Genomic DNA, 25,098 nt, shown 5'->3' with positions numbered 1-25,098 from the left:
GCTGGGGCGGTTGACCCAGCTGGCCAATGGGGTATTCCATACCATGTGATGTCATGCTCAGTATATAATTAGGAGGCGTGGTCCGGGAAAAAGGAGGGGCTCTCGCGGTTCGGGACGGGCTGGGTGTCGGTCGGCGGGTGGTGAGCAGTTGCATTGTGCATTGCCTGCTTTGTATATTCTACTATTGTTGTTGTTATCATTGTTATTATTACTGTTCTACTTTGTTTTATTTCCATTATTAAACTGTTTTTATCTCAACCCGAGAGTTTTCCTACTTGTGCCCTCCCTATTCTCTCCCCCATCCCACCGGAGCAGGGGGGTGAGCGAGCAGCTGTGTGGTGTTTAGTTGCTGGCTGGGGTTAAACCACGACAGGCCTTTTTGGCACCCAATGTGGGGCACGAAGGGTTTCAGATAACAACAGATTAACTAGAGCGTATTAAGGAATTTATATCTGTTAACAGTTGCCGGTCACAATATTGATTCATCCGTTCTCGATATTAATTTGTCTGATCTGCACCATGCTCTTGTTTTTGCTGTACCTCTTAAAGATTGGTGTTGGGTTTTGCAGTCTGCTGTGCTCTGCAGTGATTAATGATGTTTTGCCTAGGAGATTTGTTATTAAAAACACTGGCATTGGGGGTTATTTGGTATTTGGGATTCGTAATGAAGCTGTTACTGTATTTCGGGTACCACCTCATAGAGACAATTAGCAATTATACCTCTTCCTCTGAGGGGTTTTTTATGGAGGAAATAGAGAATGGCCCCTTCACTACCTTCCTCTATGATGTTTTCTGCTTCGTTGCAATAACTTGTCAGTACCTTGAACATCCCTGGGTAGTTAAGATACATCTATTGGTATTCCTTGGGAATATTGTTTTGGTTTTGTCCAAGGTTAATAAGCAATTTAAGAATGTCATCCAGAGATCTGCCCCAAGGCTGGATAGTTATGAGTGGCAGGGTGTGTGGGATAGCATGGGCAAATGCCTAGGACAGTGGGCACCCCCAGTGTTCTGGAACTTCACCCCTGAACAAGTGCAGAATCCTGAAAAACTAGTAGAATATTTGGAAGAAGTATGCTGTCACCCTGGCCATTCTAGGGAGACACAAATCACTACAATGTGCTGGGGCCTGGCCCACGCCTACCGAGCCCTGTTCAACACCACTCAGAACGCTCAAGGGGAAGAAAAGGTCTCTGGATCTGATGACAAAACAACAGGCCCTGCGGCTCCCCCACCCCCCACGGCAGGCCCTGCGACTACCCCAACCCCCACGGCAGGCAAGGCGGCTACTCCGCCCCCTGAGACAGAGAACCAACCCGTGCCCGTATCAGTCGCCCCTATACAAAAAAGAAAATGCACAAGAAAATCAGCTCGTTTAGTAAGGGATGAAGATGAACCAGGGCCATCACGAGAACAGGAGGAAGAGGAAGAACTCATAAACGAGGCAGAAACCACCCGATCCCTATCCCTGGGTGAGCTGCGAGATATGCGGAAAGATTTCAGCTGTCATCCAGGCGAGCACATTGTCACCTGGCTGCTCGGATGCTGGGATAACGGGGCCAGTATCCTGGAATTAGAGGGTAGGGAAGCCAAGCAGCTGGGATCCCTTTCTAGGGAAGGGGGCATTGACAAAGCGATTGGACAAGGGGCACAAGCCCTCAGCCTCTGGAGGCGACTCTTGTCAGGTGTGAAGGAAAGGTATCCCTTCAAGGAAGATGTTATATGTCACCCAGGCAAGTGGACCACCATGGAGAGAGGTATCCAGTACCTGAGGGAATTAGCCATGCTGGAGGTGGTTTATAGTGAACTGAACAACAAGCAGTTACCCAAAGATCCAGATGAAGTCAAATGCATCCGACCCATGTGGCGGAAGTTTGTACGGCGCGCACCAGCGTCGCATGCAATCTCACTGGCAATAATGACCTGGAAAGATGGAGAGGAACAAACGGTGGATGAATTGGCTGGCCAACTCCGTCAATATGAAGAAAGTCTCTCTTCCTCTCTACGGGCCTGTGTCTCTGCTGTGGAGAAACTGTCTCGGGAGGTCCAGCAACTCAAAGAGCATATGTCCTACTCCCCACCTGTATGGACCAGTATCTCAGCCATTAGGAGTAAGCATCCCTCTGCTCAAGAGAGGAGATATCGTGGGTACACACCCCGGGGCACCCTGTGGTTTTACCTGCGTGACCATGGAGAGGACATGAAGAAGTGGGATGGAAAATCTACCTCAATCCTAGAGGCACGGGTACATGAGTTGCAAGGAAAAAGAACCACAAAAGGGGGTTCTTTCAGGAAAACTGCTGCTCCAGTCTCCAGTGAGCAGTTCCCCAGACAGAGTAGAAGGGCTGATTCCACTTCCAATCTTAATAAAGGGACTTCTGATTCGTACTTGCAAGAAGTGGGTAGCGAATACGATGACCAGGACTACAGAGGTCCTGCCTCCAGCCAGGTGGAGGAAAGGGACAACCGGGTTTACTGGACTGTGTGGATTCGATGGCCTGGCACATCAGACCCACAGGAATATAAGGCTCTCGTAGACACCGGTGCACTATGTACCCTTCTGTTGTGAGGTTGCTGAGGGTCGATGGAGGTGGCATCAGATTTTGGTGACAAAATTTTTTTCTGTAGGGGGACTTTTTATTACTGGGATCACAGAATAATTTTACTTTATATGATTTTTATCTTTCCTTTCCCCTCTCTGATAATATTCATCTTAGTAGTGAGACCACTACTGGATTCAGTGGGCACTGGATCAGACCCTGAATTTGCTTGCAGTCATTACAGGATCTGGTTTGAGACTATTTCTAACCTGCATCTTCATGAACCTTTTCATTTTAGTTCCATCTCACAAGACCTACAGTATATTTTTTTCTCATTAATTTCCATTTAATGTCGCCACAGCTGCTGCTGTCACAGATACCACATGATGAAGAAGAAGGAAGAGAAACACACTTTCATAGGGTTTCTGCACATAGGAGCATAGAGTAATTATGGGGGGGATGACCTGTGCAGACTACCTGGTCCACCCCCCACTCAAAGCAGAACCAGCTTCAAAGTTAAGTCCAGCTTCAAAGTTAGATTACGTTGCTGAGGGCCTTATCCAAGTTGAGTTTTGAATATCTTCACTGATAGAAATTCTGTAACTTCTCTAGCCCCTGTTCCTGTCCTCAATATGAAGAACTTTTTTTTTTTTTAATATGTACGTGGAATTTCCCTGCTTTGCTGCAGCTTTTAAATTGGATTGAGATAGTTTTTAAATTTGAACATGGAGTAATTCCTGAGTTCTAGAAAGATTTTTCTTTTCTTAGAATAAAAGTCCACACTCGAAGAAAATCCTATATAACAATAGTAAAACAAACTTATACACAGCAATTCTGGAGGCAGCAAAGAGGTGTGGCAAGCAGTCAGTCTAAAAGAATAAGACTGAAGTACTTTTGGTAGTAGAAGAAAGAAGTCATGGTTACAAACACAATGTCTAGAAGATAGTTTTTGGTAAGAACAGGCCCTTAGTTAACTTCTTGGGGGCTTTTTTGGTGGGGGTTTTTTGCGCCACAGGACAAAATTCTCCATACGTGACTGCACTGAGATATAACATTTCCTTATTTTGGAATATTTCCCTATTTAAAATAGTGATATTTTATGCCATTACAGATTAATTAGATTTAAATACCCCAGTCTTTAGGGAAAATACTCCAAGATGAGGGGATACAGATGCTGCCTATTCCAAATGTCTGAATAATAATTAAAGAGAAAAGTCACAAAATGTTGAATTTACACAGCGATGGGATTTAATTCTGGCTTGACTGAGGCTGTCAGGAGTTGTGTGGCTAAATCTGTTGTTAGCTGTAATAAACACTCTCTCTGCTTCAATTTATGTGAACATTTGCAGCTGTTGAAGAAACGGGCATCTTTGCTTCTTGGTCAAACAATACATAAAATGAATTATGCTAGAACAGATTATGTGCAAAAGCAGGTGACAGAGCTGTGTGGTAATAGATCGACTTATGGAAGAAAGTATGAGACCTACTTTTTCATATTGATTGCCTCTTCCAGTCATTGGATAGTGAAAGTAGACCTCATTTAACGGAAGTCCTTGAGAGAGAAAAATAAAAAAATCATCCATGGTTTTATTTTATAATCTACATGGAAGTTGTATTCATGTAATTTAGAAAGATCCACTAAATCAATTTTCAGCAATGTACAATACATACCAAAATTTGAGGACTGTGCCATCCTGCCTTTTTCTGTCTGCTTAACTCACTACAGACATGAACACACATCATGTATTATTTAAATGTGTAGGTTGACACATACAATTTATAGGATTTAGAAGTGGAAAGAACATGAATTATACAACAGAAAGCTTTCAGCATGCTGCAGAGTTGAATGTTTTTAATGCAAAATGAAGATGCACATTAACCTTAAAAAAATCAAAGGGACTTGGTGGGTACTTAGATAACTGAGCAGACCATCATGCCCATTTGTCCTGCTCTCAGCAGTGAGTTTAGTGAACATCTCACTGGGTGGTAGGGAAAGCACGTGGGCTGAGCTGGAGGACTGGGACAGTATGTTTGTATGTCCGTTTTCTGATGAAACAGATTCAGGTAATCCATGTAGTGAAGCTACCCTTTAGTGTGACCGTGGCTCTTTCAAATTTGATTTGAACTCAGCTTGACAGAGAGGTAGAGGTATCAAATAAGATTGCCACAACTGTTATAAATATGGGGGTTTGATGAGAGGAAGGAGTCCAAACCATACAGAGCCTTTGCTGAGACTAACAGGAATGTACAGAAGTACTACTGAGCCTTGAGTAAACCCCAGAAACAGATGCAGAGAAAACTGGGCTTTTCTAGTTCTGGTGTTCAAAGAGCAACTTTTTTTTTTTTTTTAAGCATAAGTACAGACATTATGAAATATTACTCTAAAGTGAATATAATGCAGTCTTAATATTCTTTTTACAAAGGTTGAAATAGGGATGTGCCAATTTAGCAAAGTAAGCTTTCAAAATGGGCATGACACTTTTTTTTTAGCTGCACACTTCAAAAGCCATCAAAATAGCTGTTACCTTCTGTCCTGGAAACTCTCAGGAACCTATAAATAAACATAAAATAATACAGGAGCAAGAAAAGAATCTTATGCCAGCAGTTAATGTTGTTGTTATTAATTCTGTTGTTTCTTTTTTTTTCTTTTTACAGTGTATCCTATTCAGTGCATGTCTCTGAGGATTACCCAGGTACAATGCAACGTTCTTGTCCATGACACTTGTATGCATGTTACTGCAATTTGGAATATTCAGATGAGAATATTTGAAAGGGTGTTAATGTCTTCCAGGTGCATCCTTGTGCTAATTGTTTTCCATTAGTTAGATTATTTTCACGGTCATTTCTCCTTTTCAGGCGTCATTTATCAACTGGGTCAGGGTGAGAAAACCTGGTTCACAAGTTTACAGAGACCAGAGCTTGTGATGCTTTCCGTGTCTGGAGCCAACAGTGATAGGAGTGAGAAAGTGCCCAACTCCTCTTTGGCATGGTAGATAAAGCTTGATCTTTCAAGAGGCTGCACAGTCTGGCGTGGGGCCAGCAAAGCACTTCTGTGTTAGACCTTAATGAGACTACTCACGTTCTTCAAGTTAAGCCTGTGGACTGTGCGTTGATGCTTCTCAGGGCCTGTTGCAGCCAAGGGTTTGTGTATGGGTATGTCTTTGGTAACATAAGCTTGCAAAGTTGTTCCCAGCTGCTCAGTCCTGCCTCCCTGTCATACCCTGAGCTGGGTTGGCAAAAGCATTTGTGTTACCATGTGGCCAACCCAGACAAGGGGAATTATCCATATGAAAGACAACCAGGAAAGAGCAAAAGCTAGTTTTCAGCTAGCTTGTTTCCCTGATTTCCTTCACAAAGAGACTGCACAGATACTTCAGGTGGCACAGAGGTTAGCAGAAGCAGGAGGGGGAAGTGAGGGTGAGGGCAGAAAGGCACTGTGCAAGTAAAGGTACACGGTAGTACTGTTGGATTGCACCATATTGTGTATTTTGCACCTGGGAGTATTTAATAGTGTAAAAGTACCGTGAATGATATGAAACCCTCTGGCCTTTTTTGATCATTATCCGTAACATCTCTGTAATATTTCTAAAAGAAATATTTCTTGTTTCTTTTAGAATCTCTAAAGAAATGAGGCTTTGATCTTCTTCACTGATAAGCAGGAGCAGACTATGTTCAAAACACCAGTGTTTGAAGCAGATGCAGAGAGAAATCAGCATCAGCAGTGATGCTAAATACAATGGATTATGTGAAAGAATGCTCACAACCTTTGTGAGATTTTTTTTTGGACCAGTAAAAAATGGAGGAAAAACTGATACTAATAATAATCTATTCAACATGTAGTAAGCAGAGAAACTGAGATTCATAAAATACACAGTCATACCAGTGATAAATTGATTCACTGATTACTCCATTGACCTGACAATGAAAGGAGGGACAAATAGTTGAAAAAAATCTGCATCATATTTTATTAACGGTTTGTTTTATTAAACGTCCGTAATGGATTTATTCATTTCAGGGATTAAGCTATTATGAAGGCACTGAACTTGATCTCTATGAACCCCTAAACTAAATGGCAAGCTGGAGCACTGAACCAGCAGTTACTCCTATAGCACATAAGATCTCATCTCCTGGCAAGCTCTTCTGTCTGACAGACCTCAAACTTTCCTTACAGATGCTGTTTGCAGCATGCCCTGATGGCCTACAAGCCTGAGTGACTTTGGTGGCTCTAAAACCTAATGAATATTCTCTGCCATCACCCCCTATATTTTAAAGCCAGATAGAATTTGAACATTTTACAATGTAGCTAACTTGGGGGGGGGGGGTGTAAACCAGCTGTGCATGTTTACTGATTAAAAATCTAACCCTTCAACCCCTTGGAAGAGCTGATTTCATTCATATCTCAAGCTTTTGCAGTATGTATGTTTGCTTTGTGATGAAGAGGTGTTTAGTGTGTTAGGAAGGATTTGCCATTTTACAGCCATTTTACAGCTTTGATCCTAAAAATACTCGCTTTGACTTGGTGAGCCAGATTCTTTGTCTCTTCTCTTTGTCCTAAATCTTTAACTTAACATTACTGCTGACTGTGGCTATCTCTTCTCTGGCATGTATTTTAAGGGATGTTTCAGGGACATGTCAGGGTGTGATGGTGTCAAGCCTGGGAAGCTCTATGCTGGTATGCTCCTCAACTGGAAGATGATCTTCAAGTATTGCTGCTAGTTGCTAGAGTTCAGAGCAGCATATGCTCATCAAATTAAATTTCTCACGGGATAAGTCTTTACAGATCAAGGTTTAAGTCCATTAGTGTGTAGCTATATCAAAGTCATATCCTTTGGAGATTAAGAGTGTGTAATACACATTGGATCAAATTTGGAAATCCGTGAGAAGGCTGTCAGAGTTGATCATCAGATAATATATGAAAACAGAAAAGATTAAGTTACTATACAAATGATGTTCATTCAGCCGAAAGTGATACCACCACAAGTAAATTTTAGATATTATAAGAAGAGCTTTGGATACTGCGTATACTCTAGCTCCATGCATTGCTGTTATGTATGCAGCATCACCGCTTTGGCACTGATAACAGTGTGTAGCTATTGCTGAATTGCTTCACAAAGCATCAAAAGATTACAAACAGCTGAGCGTTAAATCATACCTATGGGAACTGTAATATGACATGACAACTTTCAATAATGGAAGGTGTTTGAATGTTTCATAATTATGAGTGAAAGCTAAAAATATACTCACAAAGGCACACTGAAGAACTTAATAGGAATAGTGTTGAGACAGCAATGTCTCAAAGTTATATATACATTGCTGAAATTGTGAAAATATCACTGAAAATTTGAGAGGCAGGTAATATCAGTTCCAGCAAAATATCTTTGTAACCATTTTCTCATAACATTGACACAACTGGGGAAAAATAATGCTCCTAAGGAGCAGTTATAGAATATAACATCAGTGAGTAGACTAAAGTTCCATTAATATGAGTGGATCATGACTCCTGTGAGAACCATTACAGCAGCAAGCATTTTGCTAATGAATATATGTTCTGAGTGATACATGTTGGCTGCCATAAACTTGTAGAACTGCTGTAGTCTTTTATCCCAGTGATTTGTGGGTTGCACATGTGTTAACAGAAACATCATTTTTCTTAGACCTTGTTAGATTGCAGCAGAGACAGAGAGAACCAGTTTGGCATCGAGTGGTTTGTTGCATCCCTCCACTAGGTCCAGGCAGACTCCACTTAAGAGGATAGGTGTTCCTGGGTGTAGTGTGTTAGAAACTGGATGTTGAAGAAAGCAAACCAAACCCAGTATCTTAATTTCAAGTTTCATTAGACTGATGGAAGGAAAGAAAAAAAACCCCAATGGTTGCCAAATAGAAAAGGAAAACAAAAACTTGGCAGTGAAAAGTATATTATCCAGCTGCCAAGAAAGAATGACAAACAATGGAAATAAAAATATAATTAAAATCCATATATGTATATCTTGATAATTGTATATTCTGTACAGCACATATTGTTGTTCTTCCTACTTTTTCATACAGCAATAAGTTCTAGCACATGGATTTCCTTTCTCCCATCCATATTTATGGTATATTTAGAGTAAAATGCTGACCTTGGTTATTCCAGCTCATTAGACTACCAGTAAGTTACACTCCCAAACCCAGGAAAGGAATGGGCATGTGTTGTATACCCAGAGCCATCCAGTATGGTGAGGCTGATACTGAAATGATGGCAGCAAGGTGGAGCATGCAAATAGAGGCAAGGCAGGGGTTCGTGGAGAGGGTGAGATGCAGCTGTCCTGGAGGCATAGTTTACAGCCTGTCCTGCCGACAGACAAAAGTAGGAGAAGAAGGAGTGAATGCTGGCAGATGTCTGGAGGGACCCTGTTTTATTCACACAATGCTGTGGCTCTAAAACACATCCCTGTGCCAAGCGTGTAGCCGAGCAGACACAAACTGAGCAGATGGAGCAGGTTGCTGTGCCCACTGGAGTGCAGTGCTCAGGGAAAAGTGGTGTCAGCCTCCTGCAGCAATTGCCTGCTCGCAATATGTTTGTTGAGCTGAGCTCAGATTACCTCATGGGACAGCGCAGGAGTAGAAGTAGGTGAAGGTGTGGGATAGTGTCAGACTCGGTAGATGTGTGTGAATGTGGCAGAAAGGCTGTTTCACAGGCGGTGGGCTGGGAAAGCCCCATGTGCCTGTCTGTGTGTGGCAGTGCAGCTGCTAGTCTGCAAAGGCAGCGTGGCACACCTGTGCGAGAAAGGGGCGGCAACACCAGGGTTTCATCTTGATACAGGCTGCCAAGAACCACTGTAATACAAATAATAATATTGCTGAATTTACTGATCAATTAATGTTAACATTTTTAACATTTCACTGGAAGCACTGTGGTCAAAGGCTTTGAGATTGCAGCAGTATGCTTAAAATTATGTGTGAGTTCACGCACTTTGCTGATGTGGGACCAGAGTGTTCGGAATTATGATAGATCAAGTCCTTGTTTCAGTTCTCTTATTTGTCTCTTTATCTGCGATTATCTTAATTGTCAGCCTTTCTGCTCTAGAGCGTACGTTTCAATTCAGCCCAGATCAGTAGAAAACAAAATCTTATTACTTTCATAGGCAGTTCAGCAATTAATGCAAAATAAGCTTCTGCAGATACTGCATAAAAACTTGCTGCTCCTTGTTTGTTGTTACTAAATATTTGGCTGGAAAGAAAAAAAAAAGAAAAAAAAAGAAAAAAAAAAGAAAAAAAAATCACAGCCTAATCTCCACATTTTGTAAGAAAGTTTGGAATAGACTTTCCATATTCATATCCATACCTAACGTTTTTGTTAAGTGGGAGGAAAGATTTTTTTTTTCCTGAATTAGGCATAAGAAAGGTTATCCACTGATTAGAAGATACTTCAAACATCCTTTATGTGACTAGGCAAAATGAGGCACAGATATTTTGCATAATGGGCTGTTAACACCCAGGTCTGAACGCAGTCTTCACTCTGCACACCAGACCTAGCTTGAGTTTTAGTGTCAGGCATGACAAAAAGCGTAGAACAATTCTTCATTTTGGAAAAGGTTGGCTCAAACCCCCATAAGCCTTGTGGGACAGTTCAGAGCAGCGCTTGGTGTGATTCCTGAAAGCCATGACAACGGACTCCAGGGGTTTGCTTTTATAAAATTTGAGTCCAAATCTTCCATCCTTTTGGTATTTTTCTTTTCATTAGCAATCTCAGCAGAAAAAAACACACCGGGAAGATGATAGTGATGGGCTTCCCTAACCACATGGGAAGTGGTTCCTTATGGTACAAGGGTGGGATGGGCAACGTTGGAAGGAGCTGGCAGAGCACAATTGGACTTCACCATGCAAGGTGTTTTTCTTTTGTAGATAACACTTATGTTTCCAGTTCTGATAACAATGAAGATGTGTTAGTTACAACAGAGCCAATTCCAGTAATTTTCCACCAAATCGCTACAGGTAATCTTATGTCCCGAGTGTTTTATCAAGTTCATATTTTGTGAGGAAAGACAAGATGTTGCCTGTACGTAAAGGGAGATATGTTAATGTGTGTACAGTTTGCTATTTTCTCACAGTCTTGCTGTAGTAAATTGTCCTACATTTCAGAATAGAAGAAATTAAAATATTTCTTTTGGGGATCAACACGATTGTGTAGGCAGAATGTTAAAAGACATTCTTTTAATGTCTTGCAGTCTGTGCTAAAGCAATTCTCCTTGAATACAGTTAGAGGTGCTTAATACTTCCCAATTATAAGTTTTCACGCTCACTTGCTTAAAACTTCACTAAATCTTCACCATTGGGTATGAAACAGTCTATAACTACCACTGCCTCTGGTGAATTATTTCACGAAATTTCAAACAAAATGATTCAGCTGTTTCACTAAATGAGACTATAGAAAAAATATATTTTTTCCCAGTGATTTTGGGAAAAAAATACTTTCAAAAAGTATTTGATACATGAAAGGGCATGCTTTTCAGACATCTAGGCACATTTATACGATATATAATCAAGATTTGTGCATACCCCATAGAGATTTTTTTAGATTTTAGCAGCCAAATTCCCTGATGATTTCAGGCTGCAGGAGAAACTGCATAGAGCAGTCTTAATTCTGGCAATTCTTCAGATAGGAACACTTGACTTTGCAGACTTTTTATTATTATTACAATATTTCAGGGCTTTTTTTGCGTAACACAGAATTACTTTGAATTCCACTGGGAAACCAATATGATCTTCAGTCTCTGATCTCATTTATACTGATGTAAATAAAAAATAATTTTAGTGAAGTCAGTGGAGTGGCACCCAAACAAAAACCGGCCATTATAGTCAGAAGTTTAAGATAAATTTTACTTGCAAATATATCTGTAATTTAAAAAGAAATAAAGCCTGCCATTTAAAATAGAATAAAACCCTATTTTTTATATAGAAGATGATCTGATTTAATTTTGCTGAGGGATTTTGATTTTTTGTTCTTTTATAAAATATACAAAATTAATGAATGACACTGAAGTGTAAATTACAGATTGGGAAAAACAAATCTCCTAGATGGACCAGCTGAGTTTCATTTCACAGTTAAAAATATGAGTCTTCTGAGATGTTGGGGCTTCTTAATTTTAGACTGTTGTATTGTAAACTCTGGTGCTTTTCATATCTGTAACTTTTTGTTCCTTATTTGCTCTACTACTCCAAGTATTTCAAGTCTGCATATGCAAAATTATTTCACATTTTTCACATATGTTCCCTATTTTCCCCTTTCTTTTAAGAATTAAGAAAAACCAGTGATGTCAACTATTGCTTATCCATAAAATCAAAATTACAGAGGGAGAATGGAGAGGTATGTATTTCTTGTATGTATATTTTAACAAGTTATTTTAAGAAACAACAGAAAATAATAAAATATGAATATTTACCATAGATTTCCTGTCAAATCTATGCTTACCCAAACTGTAGGTTTACACATTTTATAAGGTGAGCGTAGTTCTCTGGGTTTCATACGTGGATTAACCAGTGAATCACTTAGTTGGGATAGGGATGCTCCCATCCTAGGAGATATGGTTTTGACGTTTATTTTTTTTTTTGTTCAGTAGTGGCGTAGACCCTGTCTGCCCTAAAAATACAGCTTTCCTGGAGAAGTAGATCATGATGCCATTACCTTTTAACCTAGTCTTGCACATAGGACCACATCCCATTTATTAGCTCATTGCTTCTTCACGTGGCCTACAGCAGTCCCGCTGGAGTCTCTGGACCTCTGCATGACACTATTCACCATAAGTAGCGTCTGGAGTATTAAGGCCTTCCAGTCACAGTTGTATTTGTGCTGTACCTCTAACATGGGTCCCTGACCAGTCTCACTGAGACATTAACTCAAGAAAGAAGTGGCACTAACATAAGGTATACAGGGGTTGACAGTGTTATGGGCTCGAAGAAAGTACCATATAGGCTCCCACCCCAAGCAAGAAATTGAGCACTGTATCAAGAATTCAAGTGCTTGACTTAAAGACTTCCTTTGGTAAGGGTGGTTGCTTTGTTTGGAATACTTGTTTCTTGACTACTGCTGTTTAGACTCCGATCTGTATTTGATCCTGGAAAAGGCAGATAAGCATGTTCAGATATGATAATGGGTATGGTTGGGTTTTTTTGTAGATGAAACCTGATTTGATGTAAAAAGTTGCACTGGAAATATTTTGCTTCTGCTGCCTCATAATTGTATTCAGTGCTCTGTAAACATTGGAAACTCAAGCACAGTAAAAATTTACCCTTTTGATTAAAAGCCTGAGATACAGTTAGCTTCTATGGGACAGTTTGAGCTTTTATTTATTTATTTTTCCAGTTGAACAAGGTACTTAAGTATGAAAGTACTGAAAAAAGCCTTTAAATAAAAGACTGACCATTTCTGTTGTCTAGACAGTTAGAGGTTTTGGTTAGGATAGGATGGGTTTGTCACTATTGTAGTGCGATAGTTTCATTTCTTTTTGGTTTGCATTGAATTTTTGTTCAGTTGAGTTCTCTTTTAACACAGACTTCCCCTTGAGATAAGGTTATTATGAAACAAAGACGACTGAAGTCATTTTGTTTCTTTCCAGTAAAGTAGAAGCAGAAATTATTTTTATGTCTTGTCTTAGAAAATTGCCATGAAATTGGCTGAAATAATACAATTTTTGTTCTATGTATACATACAGTGAATAGAGCAGGAATTTAGAGACAAAGGTAAGGAAATGGGATTGGAATGTCTGACCATAGAAATTGGTGATAAGAGTATATTTGACATTTATGAATATATGGGATTTAGGGGTAACTTCTAATCTTTGATTCATACATCTGATTTCTATTCCCTTATGGCAGTTCTGTGCAGGACATAAATAAAAAATATGCAATAAATGCATCATGTTCAGGTTGAAGTGAAGAATTATGATTTTATCAGGTATTCTTTATGGGATCCTTGTCAGCATAGGGCCTAGAAATAATAAATGGATTGTGGGAAACAAGAATTAATATCTTCAAGCAATTACATAATTATAAGCAAAGGTTCCATTGGTAGGAAGCAGAATATAACACTTCAGCTCATGCTGAGTTGCAGTCTGTACCATGATCAGTTCTATTTACTTGAGTGTAATTATTCACAGAGCAGCCTATTTAGAGCAGGTTTTACTTGGGTAAGCATATTACTTTCTAATCCTTAATTTTCGAAGTCTTAGAACAGAGCTAGTCAGAAAATTAAGTTTGAACTTTTCTGGCAACAGGCTGGTACTTCTGTTAAAAATAATAATTAAGCAGCAGTGTGTCAGAGAGTTTTTCACAGAAAGGAACTTAAGAGATCCCATGCACAGGCTTGAATTATTTCCTTAAACTATTAGAATTGATTTACCAGAAAAAAGTAAAGTAAATTTTTTTTAGGTCACTGAAACACCAAATGTATTAAGTCCAGAACCTCTCTTGGTGGGTAAATTCTGCTTTGTTTAGCAGAAGCACAGTGTGAAGTATCCCTGCATAGTCTACTGAATTCTCCAGTTCCATAAAATACCACACTGTGTCTGTACTCAGACAAAGTATTATTTCTCCAACATATATTCAGGGTATTTTTATGTACCTAGTTAATGGGTGCTTGTTTTGTCTGAGTTCTCTTAATAAAGGGTGCTTAGGGCTTATTTGTAAAAACATAATTACTGTAGTTAGAACTATAAATGCAAGATAAACATATCGCTTGTATCATTGTTAACTTTCCTTTTCCATTAAGGAGTCACAGCACAACAGCACAGTTGAAGAAGACTCTGAAGGAGATAATGATTCTGAGGATTTTTATTATGGAGGACAGGTAATGGAGGATATTTTTGCACAAGTTTCAAGAAATTAATATTTGAAAGCTTCCGTGGTTCATTCCATTATAAATTTATGATAATAATTAATTTCTTATGTTTATTCAACATAGAATAGAATGCCGTGTATATATACATAGTATTTTATAGTAGAAGTATACTGTATAATTATATAAAATTTAAAATAAGATGAGTTTGTTTACATTTGTAAAGCTGTAAGAATAGAAAAACCAAGTGCTCTTCAGGACGTTTGAAAATAGAAGCCAGTTGCTTACTTCCAGGAAATAGATATTCACTCTTTAAAGCATATCCCATTATTGATACAAATGGGAAGGCAGTCTGGATCCAAATCTGTTTCCTTCTGGAGGACTGCCATTTTGTAAAGTCAAGAGCACTGGAATTTAATGGTAAAACGGTTATTACAAAACAGTTTTGATCTAGGCAATAGTGCATTCTTTTTCTGAGCTCTACAGTTAAATTCACCTTGAAATATGCTGCATATTTTTAGATGAATGTACTGCTCTGTGTCTTTACTTCTTGTTCCCTCAGCAGAATTAGTTATTATTACATTCTCTTATGTATTGGGAAATAAAATCTCTTCATATCTTTTCCTTTTGCAATGTCAATAGAGCGCTTCACGCCGCTAGTCTCTCTATTCAGATTTTTCTTATCTTTTTAGTCTATTGCCCCAAAGGAATCATTCCTCACTTATGTTATTAGAACTGTTTATTTCGATGAACATTTTAACAAATTACAGTCGCTGTTTATGAAAGTTGTCACTGCCTCAGCCTTGAGGCTGAAGCCATCTGTGCCCTGGGTGCGCAGAGCCGAGGCTGCAGGAGTGTGCCAGCCGGTTGGGTTGGTGCAGAGAGCGTGGGATGCTGATGAGCAGGACATCACTGAGCCTCTTCTCTTGCAGAGCCAACAGCATGGTGGGGTTTGAACACAAAATACATGTTGAGGTGCTTTATTCTAAAAAAAAGCATGCCCCTAAAAAGCTATTAAAAGTGATATTGAAACTGGAACTGAAAGAATGTATTATTTTCAATGTCAGAAAATAACTGACATGGGGTATTGACTCATGTTCACTTTAGAAATGACTGCAGGAAACGCCTCCCTTCAGCTGCTGACTCCTACGGCCCCGCGGAGAGCTGGGAAGGACCGTGTACACATACTTCAGTGCAAAGACCGGTGTCTTATTTTAATCTGCCTGAAAGGAAAAATCTTCTGATTTTGCCCTGTAGTGATGAGTTGTGTGTACTGGCTTCATTTTTCAACTCTGCAGAAAGGGCAGTAACCTTAAGGTGAAGGAAAAGGCAGCAAACAGCTGGGAGTGCTTAATTCTTGAACCAGCGCAAATACATTTAGTAAAGGATGCCTGCCAGTGCCCAAATGAATGAATAAATATTAACGCTGCCTATGCGATATGAACACAGAGAGCAGTAAATCATTTTGCAAGGTGTAAAAGAGCTGTGTAGTAGGAAATACTGGTTAGAATTTAGTTGCCTTATATTTGAAGTGGAAACTACATTATATTGCGTTGTCATTTTTTTAAGGTAGTATGTTTAATTGAAGGAATGATAACTGGCAAAAAAAAGCAGTAAAATTACAATTAAATCAGCAATAAAAATAAAATATCAGATGACTGTGAATGTCTTGAGTATAGAATACTCAAAAAGCAAAATAAGGAGAACAAACAAACAAAAAAACCCAAAGACATCACAGAAAGTATTTAACAAGAGAGAAAAAAGGAAATTTTTAATTTAAAATTTCATGGTTAAAAAGACAAAATTCTAAAGAGGAATTTAAAAAAAAGATTGAGGAAATAAATAGGAAATCAGATAATGAGCAAAGTCCCTTGAGAGATAAAAAGAACAGTCCTTTTTCAAAGAAATTGTTTGTAAGAGTTATTAAGTGAGCACCAGGTATATTGGAAAAACAAAGTAGTTGACTGTATATGTGGGGAACCAGTAAGGTAAGCTGCTTCATTTGAGACAAGTGTGTGCTGTGCCCACAGAGAAAGGGGACAAAAATATTGACTTTAGCAACTGGAGGGAATAGATGCTAGTGTAATTGTGTGCAATACACTTGGAAAAGGTGGAGGTCAGGGATAATTCTAACATTTCTAAGTGGTTACAGCTGGAAAGACAAGAGAGCAACTGATGATGAAACAAGGACCATGGAAAATGGGAAATGGCATTTGATGGGCAGTGAAAACAAGATACGACCTTTTGGTCATAAATTAAATGTTTGTATCCGCTTCCTAGGCACCTGCTTGTAATCCTCCCTAAGGATTTAATGGATAAATACTTTGAAGTAGCTAAGTGATTCAATAGCCTAAGTCCTATTGATTTTCAATGGGTCATTATGTGGGACAAAATAATTTGAATCAGGTCTCATTAAAAACTGAGACTTTCTAAACACAGACCCTTCAGACACAGCAAAGTTATCAGACTTTTTTAGCTTTTATATTCACTTTCTCTGAGACTTTGTTAATTCTTACTTTGAATCTCTATCTTCTACATTTGCAAAAGAGAACAGGAGATTGAAACAGTAATACTACTGCCTTTGGCACTCTCTCTCCCTCTCTCTTGTGCTTCAGTTACAGGACATACTTGCAAATGCAGATATACAAAACTCTGGCAGTCTCCTCTGCGTACATCAGCATGTCTGTGGCACTAATTCAGGGATGGAAAATACCACGCTGTGATCTTACAATTTGCCAGAACACTGCTTTGTTTCCTTTTTGAGTTCATAACCTCTTACCATCAGAAAATAGATTGGAGAAAGCATTATGTTGAGCAGTTCCATGTTCTGCATAGTGTTCCTTTTGGATTTTACTATTATTGATACAGAAGACTGCTTAAAAAATGTGGTTTAGGACCAACAAAGGTGACGGGTGAGCCACAGCTACAATTTGTGAAATGATTGCTGTGCTCTCTTTGGAAGCAGGACAGCAATTATTGATGCATCTTTAAAGAATTCATCTTTGAGTAATGAGCATGTAAAAAGGATTGGTTTGCTCCTACCTTAAGTGGAAAAAAAAATTATAATAAAAGTTTTCTTCCTGTGCTCTTCTACTTGGGAAATTATTCTGACATGCCTGCCCAAACAAGGCAGGGATACTTGGCTTATACCCTTCTGGTCATGAATATCGTTGATATCTCTGATAAATACATGCCCATGCTATGCTGATTAATTCTGTGCCTTATATTTGAAGTATTCTAACTCTAATCAAATTATTCTTTGCTAATTTTCACATGTAAAAAGTGATTGGCTGATTATTATTTTAATTCTATTGAAATTTATTTAGTTAGATTGAAAAGTACATCTCTAGGTATCAGAGATGAAAGTGTCACAGCACTGGTCTCCTACAGATTTGGATGTACAAATGGAAGAAACAGTACTGCAGTTAGATACAATTCTGCAATAGCAAGAATTCTCAGCAGGAATTCCTGTATAAGGATGTATATATGTCTAAAGGGGTAAATTGCACTCTTGTGCTTTGCTCTCTGAATTTGTCAAAGGTACAAGCCAAATCCTACTCTCATTTCTGAATCTGTCCAAATGTAGGGAGTTCATCGACTTTTGTGGAATTATTGTCATTCTAATTGATGTAAAGAAGTAAAATTAGGCTCACACAATCAGGAGCATATTGCTTAAAGAGAAAGTAGTAATAGACTTTTAATAGATTGTTACAAGCCTAAAAAGGTATTTTGGTCCTTGTAGAAGATAGGAGGATATTAATTATTTTGACTTCATACAGCCCAACCAAACCAGCTCACAATTTTTCTTTATAGTGTAAACACTAACATAACTGTTTCCACTTTCCATGCAGAGTTTTAAAAAATGGGGATGATGTCTAAACACGTTTCTTTACACCTTCTCTGGTAAAATACTTAAAATGGGAAAGTGTTCTTTAATAATTTTTCTTTTTGATCTTACATAATTGCATTGGTAGATAGAATAGTCAAATACAGCCAATGAGTAGATTGCAAATGTAACTTAGATGCTGAGACACTTGGTATATAGTATAGTCTTGTGCTTCTCTTGTTGAGCCCAAGCCATTCTGTGTCTAAAATATATGAGTGTGACAACAAGCAAGAGGGAGCAAACCTTTGTCCTGTAGTGGTTGGACTGGGTTGCTATGACTGGGGAGATCTGGTTCTTCTCCTACTTACCAGTTTTAAAATGCACAAGTGGTCCAGAACAGACCCCAGGACAAGACAGGACAGAGGGATGAGTCCTTTGCAGCTTCTCTTCCCATAAACAGGAGCGGGACCCTCTGGAATTTCGATGCAAAGTGCCTGCTTTGCACATCGCATTGCTTAGGAGAGCTAGACCACCTCAGTGCTTCAGCTTATCAGCACAGTGTCCTTTCTGAGCATGGCAATAAGGAATCTTTATGCAGCATATTTTGCAGGGGGAACTTTCAAGAGCCTAGATTAGGTGCCAGTAATGAAATAAATAAGAACTCCTAGAATATTTTTTTCCGGTAGGTTAGCTATGATGGAGAACTTCACAAGCACCCACAGCTGGAAGCTGATTTGACAGCAGTGAGAGAGATCTATGGACCTAATGCAGTATCTCTCAGGTATGTCATTGACCCTTCTGTATTGTGGAACCTTTAACGTTTTGGAGATTGACTTCCATGTGGACCTTCCCTCACTGCCAAAACACAAGTCTCTTCTGATGATTTCTGTATATTGTGGCAAAAGGAAGGAGCACTGCTGGCTAGCAATAATGCTGGTTTTGTTTTTTCTTTTTGTGATTGAGTACTGATACAACTGGCTATGCTGAGAACAAGCCCTGGAAGCTTGTTCTAAAACATTATTGTCTTTTGCAGTTCAGTCGGTATTTGATAAGGCTGTTGTATTTTGTTGAAAATTACTATTCAGCATTAGTCTAAACCCTTGTTAAACTTCTTTTCTGTCATATCCTGTCTTTTACCCTGGAGATGAACAAGAGGAATGATAAGAGATTTAGTAAATGTTTTCCCTAGGGAAAGATTGAAGGAATTGGATTTTTCTAGTCTGGAAAAAAGACAGAAGGAGAGGACATAATAACAGTTCTTCAAAAAATAAAGCTGACTGTAGATAGGAGGAGTGATCAAGTGTTCTCTATTGTCATCATGAGAGAGACAATCAGAAACTAGCTTTGTTAGCAACAAACAAGAATTTGATTAGATTTTAGGAGAACCTTCTAATTGTGGGAAACGAAAGTATCCTACAAAGGGAAGTGGTGGAACCTCAGTCAGGGGTGGATTGCAAAGAGTAATTACACAAAAATTCTGTTGGGCATATATGAGTGTGCATGATTCTGCCATAGGGCATAGCTGTATGATATTTTTAATATGCTTCAGGTCTTTTATAACTTCATTTTCCATCTATGTAATCTTAATAATTTCATAAAAATAACAGGTAGGCAAGATGGAACAGACCTGTCAGATGTATTACAAAGAAAATATCAAAGTTGTCATACAAACCAAGTAATAAAATAGAGAGAAGATAATAACCTTAGGCATACATATATTGCAAGTAACAATTCCCATTAACCTCTAAACAATAAGCTCTGTTATTTTAGTCTAAGAAGAGAGAGCATGTCTACAACTATGGTGTACTATACCTTTTCAAATTAAGTGGAAATTCATTACATTTTGAGGACCTGGGGAATTAAAATCCAAATAGTTGTATATGGGTTTAGGAAATTGTAGAATCATAGAATCATAGAATGATAGAATAGTTTGGGTTGGAAGGGACCCTTAAAGGTCATCTAGTCCAACCCCCCTGCAATGAGCAGGGACATCTTCAACGAGATCAGGTTGCTCAGAGCCCTGTACAACCTGACCTTGAATGTTTCCAGGGATGGGGCATCTACCACCTCTCTGAGCAACCTGTTCCAGTGTTTCACCACCCTCATTGTGAAAAATTTCTTCCTTATATCTAGTCTAAATCTACCCTCTGTCCTGGTTCTGGCTGGGACAGAGTTAACTTTCTTCCCAGTAGCTTGGGGGGGTGTGTGTGCTGTGTTTTGGGTTTGGTATGAGAGGAGCATTGATGGCCCATTGATGCTTTGGTTGTTGCTGGGTGGTGCTTGCACCAGCGACTTTTCGGCCTCCCATGCTCTGCCAAGTGCAGGGGGAGGGGGGAGCATAGCCGGGGCAGTTGACCCAAATGGCCAATGGGGTATTCTATACCATGTGACATCATGCTCAGAATAAAAACTAGGGGGGGCTCGCCCCCCTGTTCACGAAACGCGGTCAGCGAGTGGTGAGCAGTTGCATTGTGCATTGCCTGCTTTGTATATTCTGTTATTGCTGTTGTTATCATTGTTATTATTACTGTTCTACTTTGGTTTATTTCCATTATTAAACTGTTTTTATCTCAACTCACGAGTTTTCCTACTTGTGCCCTCCCGATTCTCTCCCCCATCCTACCGGAGCAGGGGGGTGAGCGAGCAGCTGCGTGGTGTTTAGTTGCTGGCTAGGGTTAAACCACAACACCCTCTTTTAGTTTAAAACCATTACCCCTTGTCCTGTTGCAACAGGCCCTGCTAAAAAGTCTGTCCCCATCTTTCTTATAAGCCCCCTTTAAGTACTGAAAGGCTGCAATAAGGTCTCCCCGAAGCCTTCTCTTCTCCAGGCTGAACAACCCCAACTCTCTCAGCCTTTCCTCATAGGAGAGGTGTTCCATCCCCCTGATCATTTTTGTGGCCCTCCTCTGGACCCACTCCAACAGGTCCATGTCTTTCTTGTGCTGAGGACTCCAGAGCTGGACGCAGTACTCCAGGTGGGGTCTCACCAGAGCGGAGTAGAGGGGCAGAATCACCTCCCTCGACCTGCTGGCCATGCTTCTTTTGATGCAGCCCAGGATACGGTTGGCTTTCTGGGCTGCTAGCGCACATTGTCGGCTCATGTCCAGCTTTTCCTCCGCCAGTACCCCCAAGTCCTTCTCAGCAGGGCTGCTCTCAATCCCTTCATCCCCCAGCCTGTATTGATACCGGGGGTTGCCCCGACCCAGGTGCAGGACCTTGCACTTGGCCTTATTGAACCTCATGAGGTTCACACGGGCCCACTTCTTGAGCTTGTCCAGGTCCCTCTGGATGGCATCCGGTCCCTCAGGTGTGTCAACCGCACCACTCAGCTTGTTGTCATCTGCAAACTTGCTGAGGGTGCACTTGATCCCACAATGTTACTGATGAAGATATTAAACAGTACTGGTCCCAATACGGACCCCTGCGGGACACCACTCATCACCAATCTCCATCTGGACATTGAGCCGTTGACCACTACCCTCTGGATGCAACCATCCAGCCTATTCCTCACCCACCGGACAGTCCACTCATCAAATCCATCTCTCTCCAGTTTAGAGAGAAGGATGTTGTGGTGGACCATGTCAAACGCCTTACAGAGGTCCAGATAGATGACATCGGTAGCCCTTCCCTTGTCCACTGATGTAGTCACTCCATCATAGAAGGCCACTAGGTTGGTCAGGCAAGACTTGCCCTTGGTGAAGCCATGCTGGCTGTCTCGAATCACCTCCCTGTCCTCCATGTGCCTTAGCATAGCTTCCATGATCTTCCCAGGCACAGAGGTGAGGCTGACAGGTCGGTAGTTCCCAGGGTCCTCCTTTCTACCCTTTTTAAAAATGGGTGCAATGTTTCCCTTTTTCCAGTCACCGGGGACTTCACCTGGCTGCCATGACTTTTCAAATATCATGGATAGTGGCTTGGCAACTACATCAGCCAATTCCCTCAGGACTCTGGGATGCATCTTGTCATGTCCCATAGACTTATGTATGTTCAGGTTCCTCGGGTGGTCTCAAACCTGATCTTCTCTTACAGTGGGAGGGACTTTGCTCCCCCAGTCCCTGCCTTGCGGTCCATCCACTCGAGAGGTGTGGGAAGAGAGATTGCCAGTGAAGACTGAGGCAAAAAAGTTGTTGAGTACCTCAGCCTTCTCCTCGTCCATTGTTACCAGTTTGCCAGTCGTGTTCATCAGCGGGGGTACGCTTTCTTTGACCTTCCTTTTCTGGCTGACATACCTGTAGAAGCCCTTCTTGTTATTCTTTGCGTCCCTTGCCAAGTTCAGCTCCAGCCGCGCCTTGGCCTTCCTGACCCCACCCCTACACAACCGGGCAGCATCCCTATCCTCTTCCCAGGATACCTGTCCCTGCTTCCTCTGCCTGTGCATTTCCTTCTTGCCCTTTAGTTTGACCAGCAGGTCTCAACTCGTCCATGTTGGTCTCTTGCCTTCTTTTCCTGATTTCTTACACCTGGGGATCGAGAGCTCTTGCGCTCTATGGAAAGCGTCCTTAAAGATCTGCCAGCTCTGTTCTGCTCCCTTGTCCCTGAGGGCAGTTTCCCAGGGGGTCCTACTGACTAACTCCTTGAACAGCTGGAAGTTTGCTTTCCTAAAATTCAGGGTCCTGACTTTACTCTTCGCCTGACCCATATCCCTCAGGACTGCGAACTCCACCAGTGCATGATCACTGCAGCCCAGGCTGCCTCCAATCTTGACGTCACCGATTAGCTCACTTGCGTTGGTGACCATCAGGTCCAGTATCGTATCCCCTCTGGTAGGGCTGTCTATTACCTTGTGGTGTATGATTGCACAGACTCTCACATAAGCATGCACAGAATCATTTATTGCACGGACTCTCACATAAGCATGCGCAGAATCCTTTATTGTTACAATACAGGAGAATATATCCTTTACCATAACGGGGAGGTCCCGCTGTCTCCCCCAGTCATCACCCAATACGTATCCCTTATTAACTAAGAAAAACAGTCTCTCTTCCTTTTGGCAAAGATCCACATGACTGCTCTCAGATCCGCTTATTCTCACGGTTAACCAGTTACATAATTCTCTTGATGTTTTCAGTTTCCTTACAGAGGAGACAACTAAGCCAGGTGTTCTCGTCTTATCTCAGGCGTATGTGCGCGTCTGCTAGTTCTCAGCGCACAGGCCGAATTCCTGTCTTATCTTGGCCGAAACTCCCAACTCCACAATTCTTCTCCACATCTCCCCCTTTTTTTTTTATCACCACCCCATTGGTAAGTAGGGTCACCATGATGCAAGCTTCTATTTTACGCACGTTGCGGATCGCAGACCGAAGGACCTGCAGGAACACTAGGAACAAAATAAACATTCCTGCCCCTATGCCAATAAACACCCACATGCGTAGATTGAGGCCATTAAACCAATTTTTTGGATTTATCCAAGACAAGTCTTGCTGTAACCTGTCAAACACACTTTGGCTAGTCAGTTCCTGTAATCTGTGAATCTGATCCTGCAGCTGATCGTGTAAAGATTGAATATTTTGCTGCAATGACAAATCGAATGCTCCCATCAAATGTCGCTTAATAAAAGACCAATCACGTTGTGATGAATTCCATGGTAAGGGGGTTACACATAAAGATTTGTGTACGTGTTCCCAATCACACGGCAGACGTAATTCTTGTTTTTAACGCTTCCTGCCGATCCCCCAACCACATCACAGTAGCCTCTAGGGCTTGTAGCCGAGATAATACCTCCTCATCAACTTTCTCTTGAATTTGGAATTCTTTAGTAACATTGGTTAATGCCTCACTTACCTCATGTGCAGTTTTTACAGATTGTGTCAAGGAAGCGATAGCTGCAGTGGCACTTGCTAAAATAATAACAGCAGAAATAATTGCAAAAATTAACCAACCTAAGAATCGTTTTGCTCTTTTCTTAGACTTATCTATATCTTCTACTAGAATTCTAACAAATCTACCCAAACCATCCTCCCCTTCCCACTGTCTGGTTAAATTAACTGGTATCCATAGTTCTGCCCGACGTCGAAGGGGAAAAATATAAGCAGTTTCATTAAAATCATGTTTAGATATACAACTTCTAAAAGAAGGAGAATAAAGCTGAATACAAAAGGAGTGATTACATCGAGTAATGTTTACACGCGAAGTCATAGCAAAAAGATAAGGATGAGTAGTACATACCGTCACATTAATTTCATGTATTATACTCAGATTAGCTTGTGTTTTGTTGACAATCCATACTTGAGATAGTTGCCTCGTAAAAAAAGGGCAAAGCTAAATGCCACACATTCGGTTGTGGAGGAGAAAATGAACCATTATACTCCATCTGCAGGATGGGTCCTGCGGACCCACCATTGTGCCAGACTATTGAATGATTGGCTTTCTGAAAAGGCAAAACAGATTGATTCAAAGATGGATCCCAAAATGACCCATGAGGGCCCCAATCTATAATACGACCAACGGTTAGATTTTGTTCTCGAGGCCGTTCTCCCAAGCATGGCTTCCAACCAAATTGTGTGATCGATGAGAGTTTGTGCAAAATGCATTGCGGAAAATCAGGAACAAAGTCACCAATTAACATATCATTATCAATAGTATTTTTTGATGCCAACCCAGGAATGGTGACCATAGTAAGGTTCGCCCGTTTCCCATGTGACACTGCTACTAAGTGTTGCTGTGTTTCAACGATCACACTTATCTACGGTAAGACATAATGGAGGAAAATCAGAAACAAACATTGTGTCATTAGCATAATATGTATCATCTTTCCCATCTAGAGATGGGGGAATCCAAATGCCACCTGACCATAAAGTATCACTATTGCTAATCAGTAACGACGTGTCCCACCATGTCAAAGGTCGGAAAAAAGGAGGGTCCACCACATGTGCCCAATAAACGTGAGCTTCCACAGGTTGAAACATCATGGTAGTGCCAATTCC

General features: G+C 40.5%; 1 protein-coding gene across 2 annotated transcripts in view; it reads left to right on the top strand.

Annotated features, from left to right (window-relative positions):
- Positions 1–25,098, top strand: part of LOC142074787 (protein mono-ADP-ribosyltransferase PARP8-like) — a 204,335-nt gene that overhangs the window by 113,951 nt on the left and 65,286 nt on the right. For both annotated transcript variants that reach the window (XM_075135664.1, XM_075135663.1), the window contains exons 3-7: positions 5,196–5,233; positions 10,422–10,511; positions 11,813–11,883; positions 14,284–14,361; positions 18,862–18,956. In XM_075135664.1, coding sequence (XP_074991765.1) covers positions 5,196–5,233; positions 10,422–10,511; positions 11,813–11,883; positions 14,284–14,361; positions 18,862–18,956 — 372 coding nt within the window. The remainder of the gene's footprint in view (positions 1–5,195; positions 5,234–10,421; positions 10,512–11,812; positions 11,884–14,283; positions 14,362–18,861; positions 18,957–25,098) is intronic.

This window comes from Calonectris borealis, chromosome W (assembly GCF_964195595.1).
Source record: "Calonectris borealis chromosome W, bCalBor7.hap1.2, whole genome shotgun sequence".
Taxonomy (NCBI): domain Eukaryota; kingdom Metazoa; phylum Chordata; class Aves; order Procellariiformes; family Procellariidae; genus Calonectris; species Calonectris borealis.
This window is presented reverse-complemented; position numbering and strand designations above follow the sequence as displayed.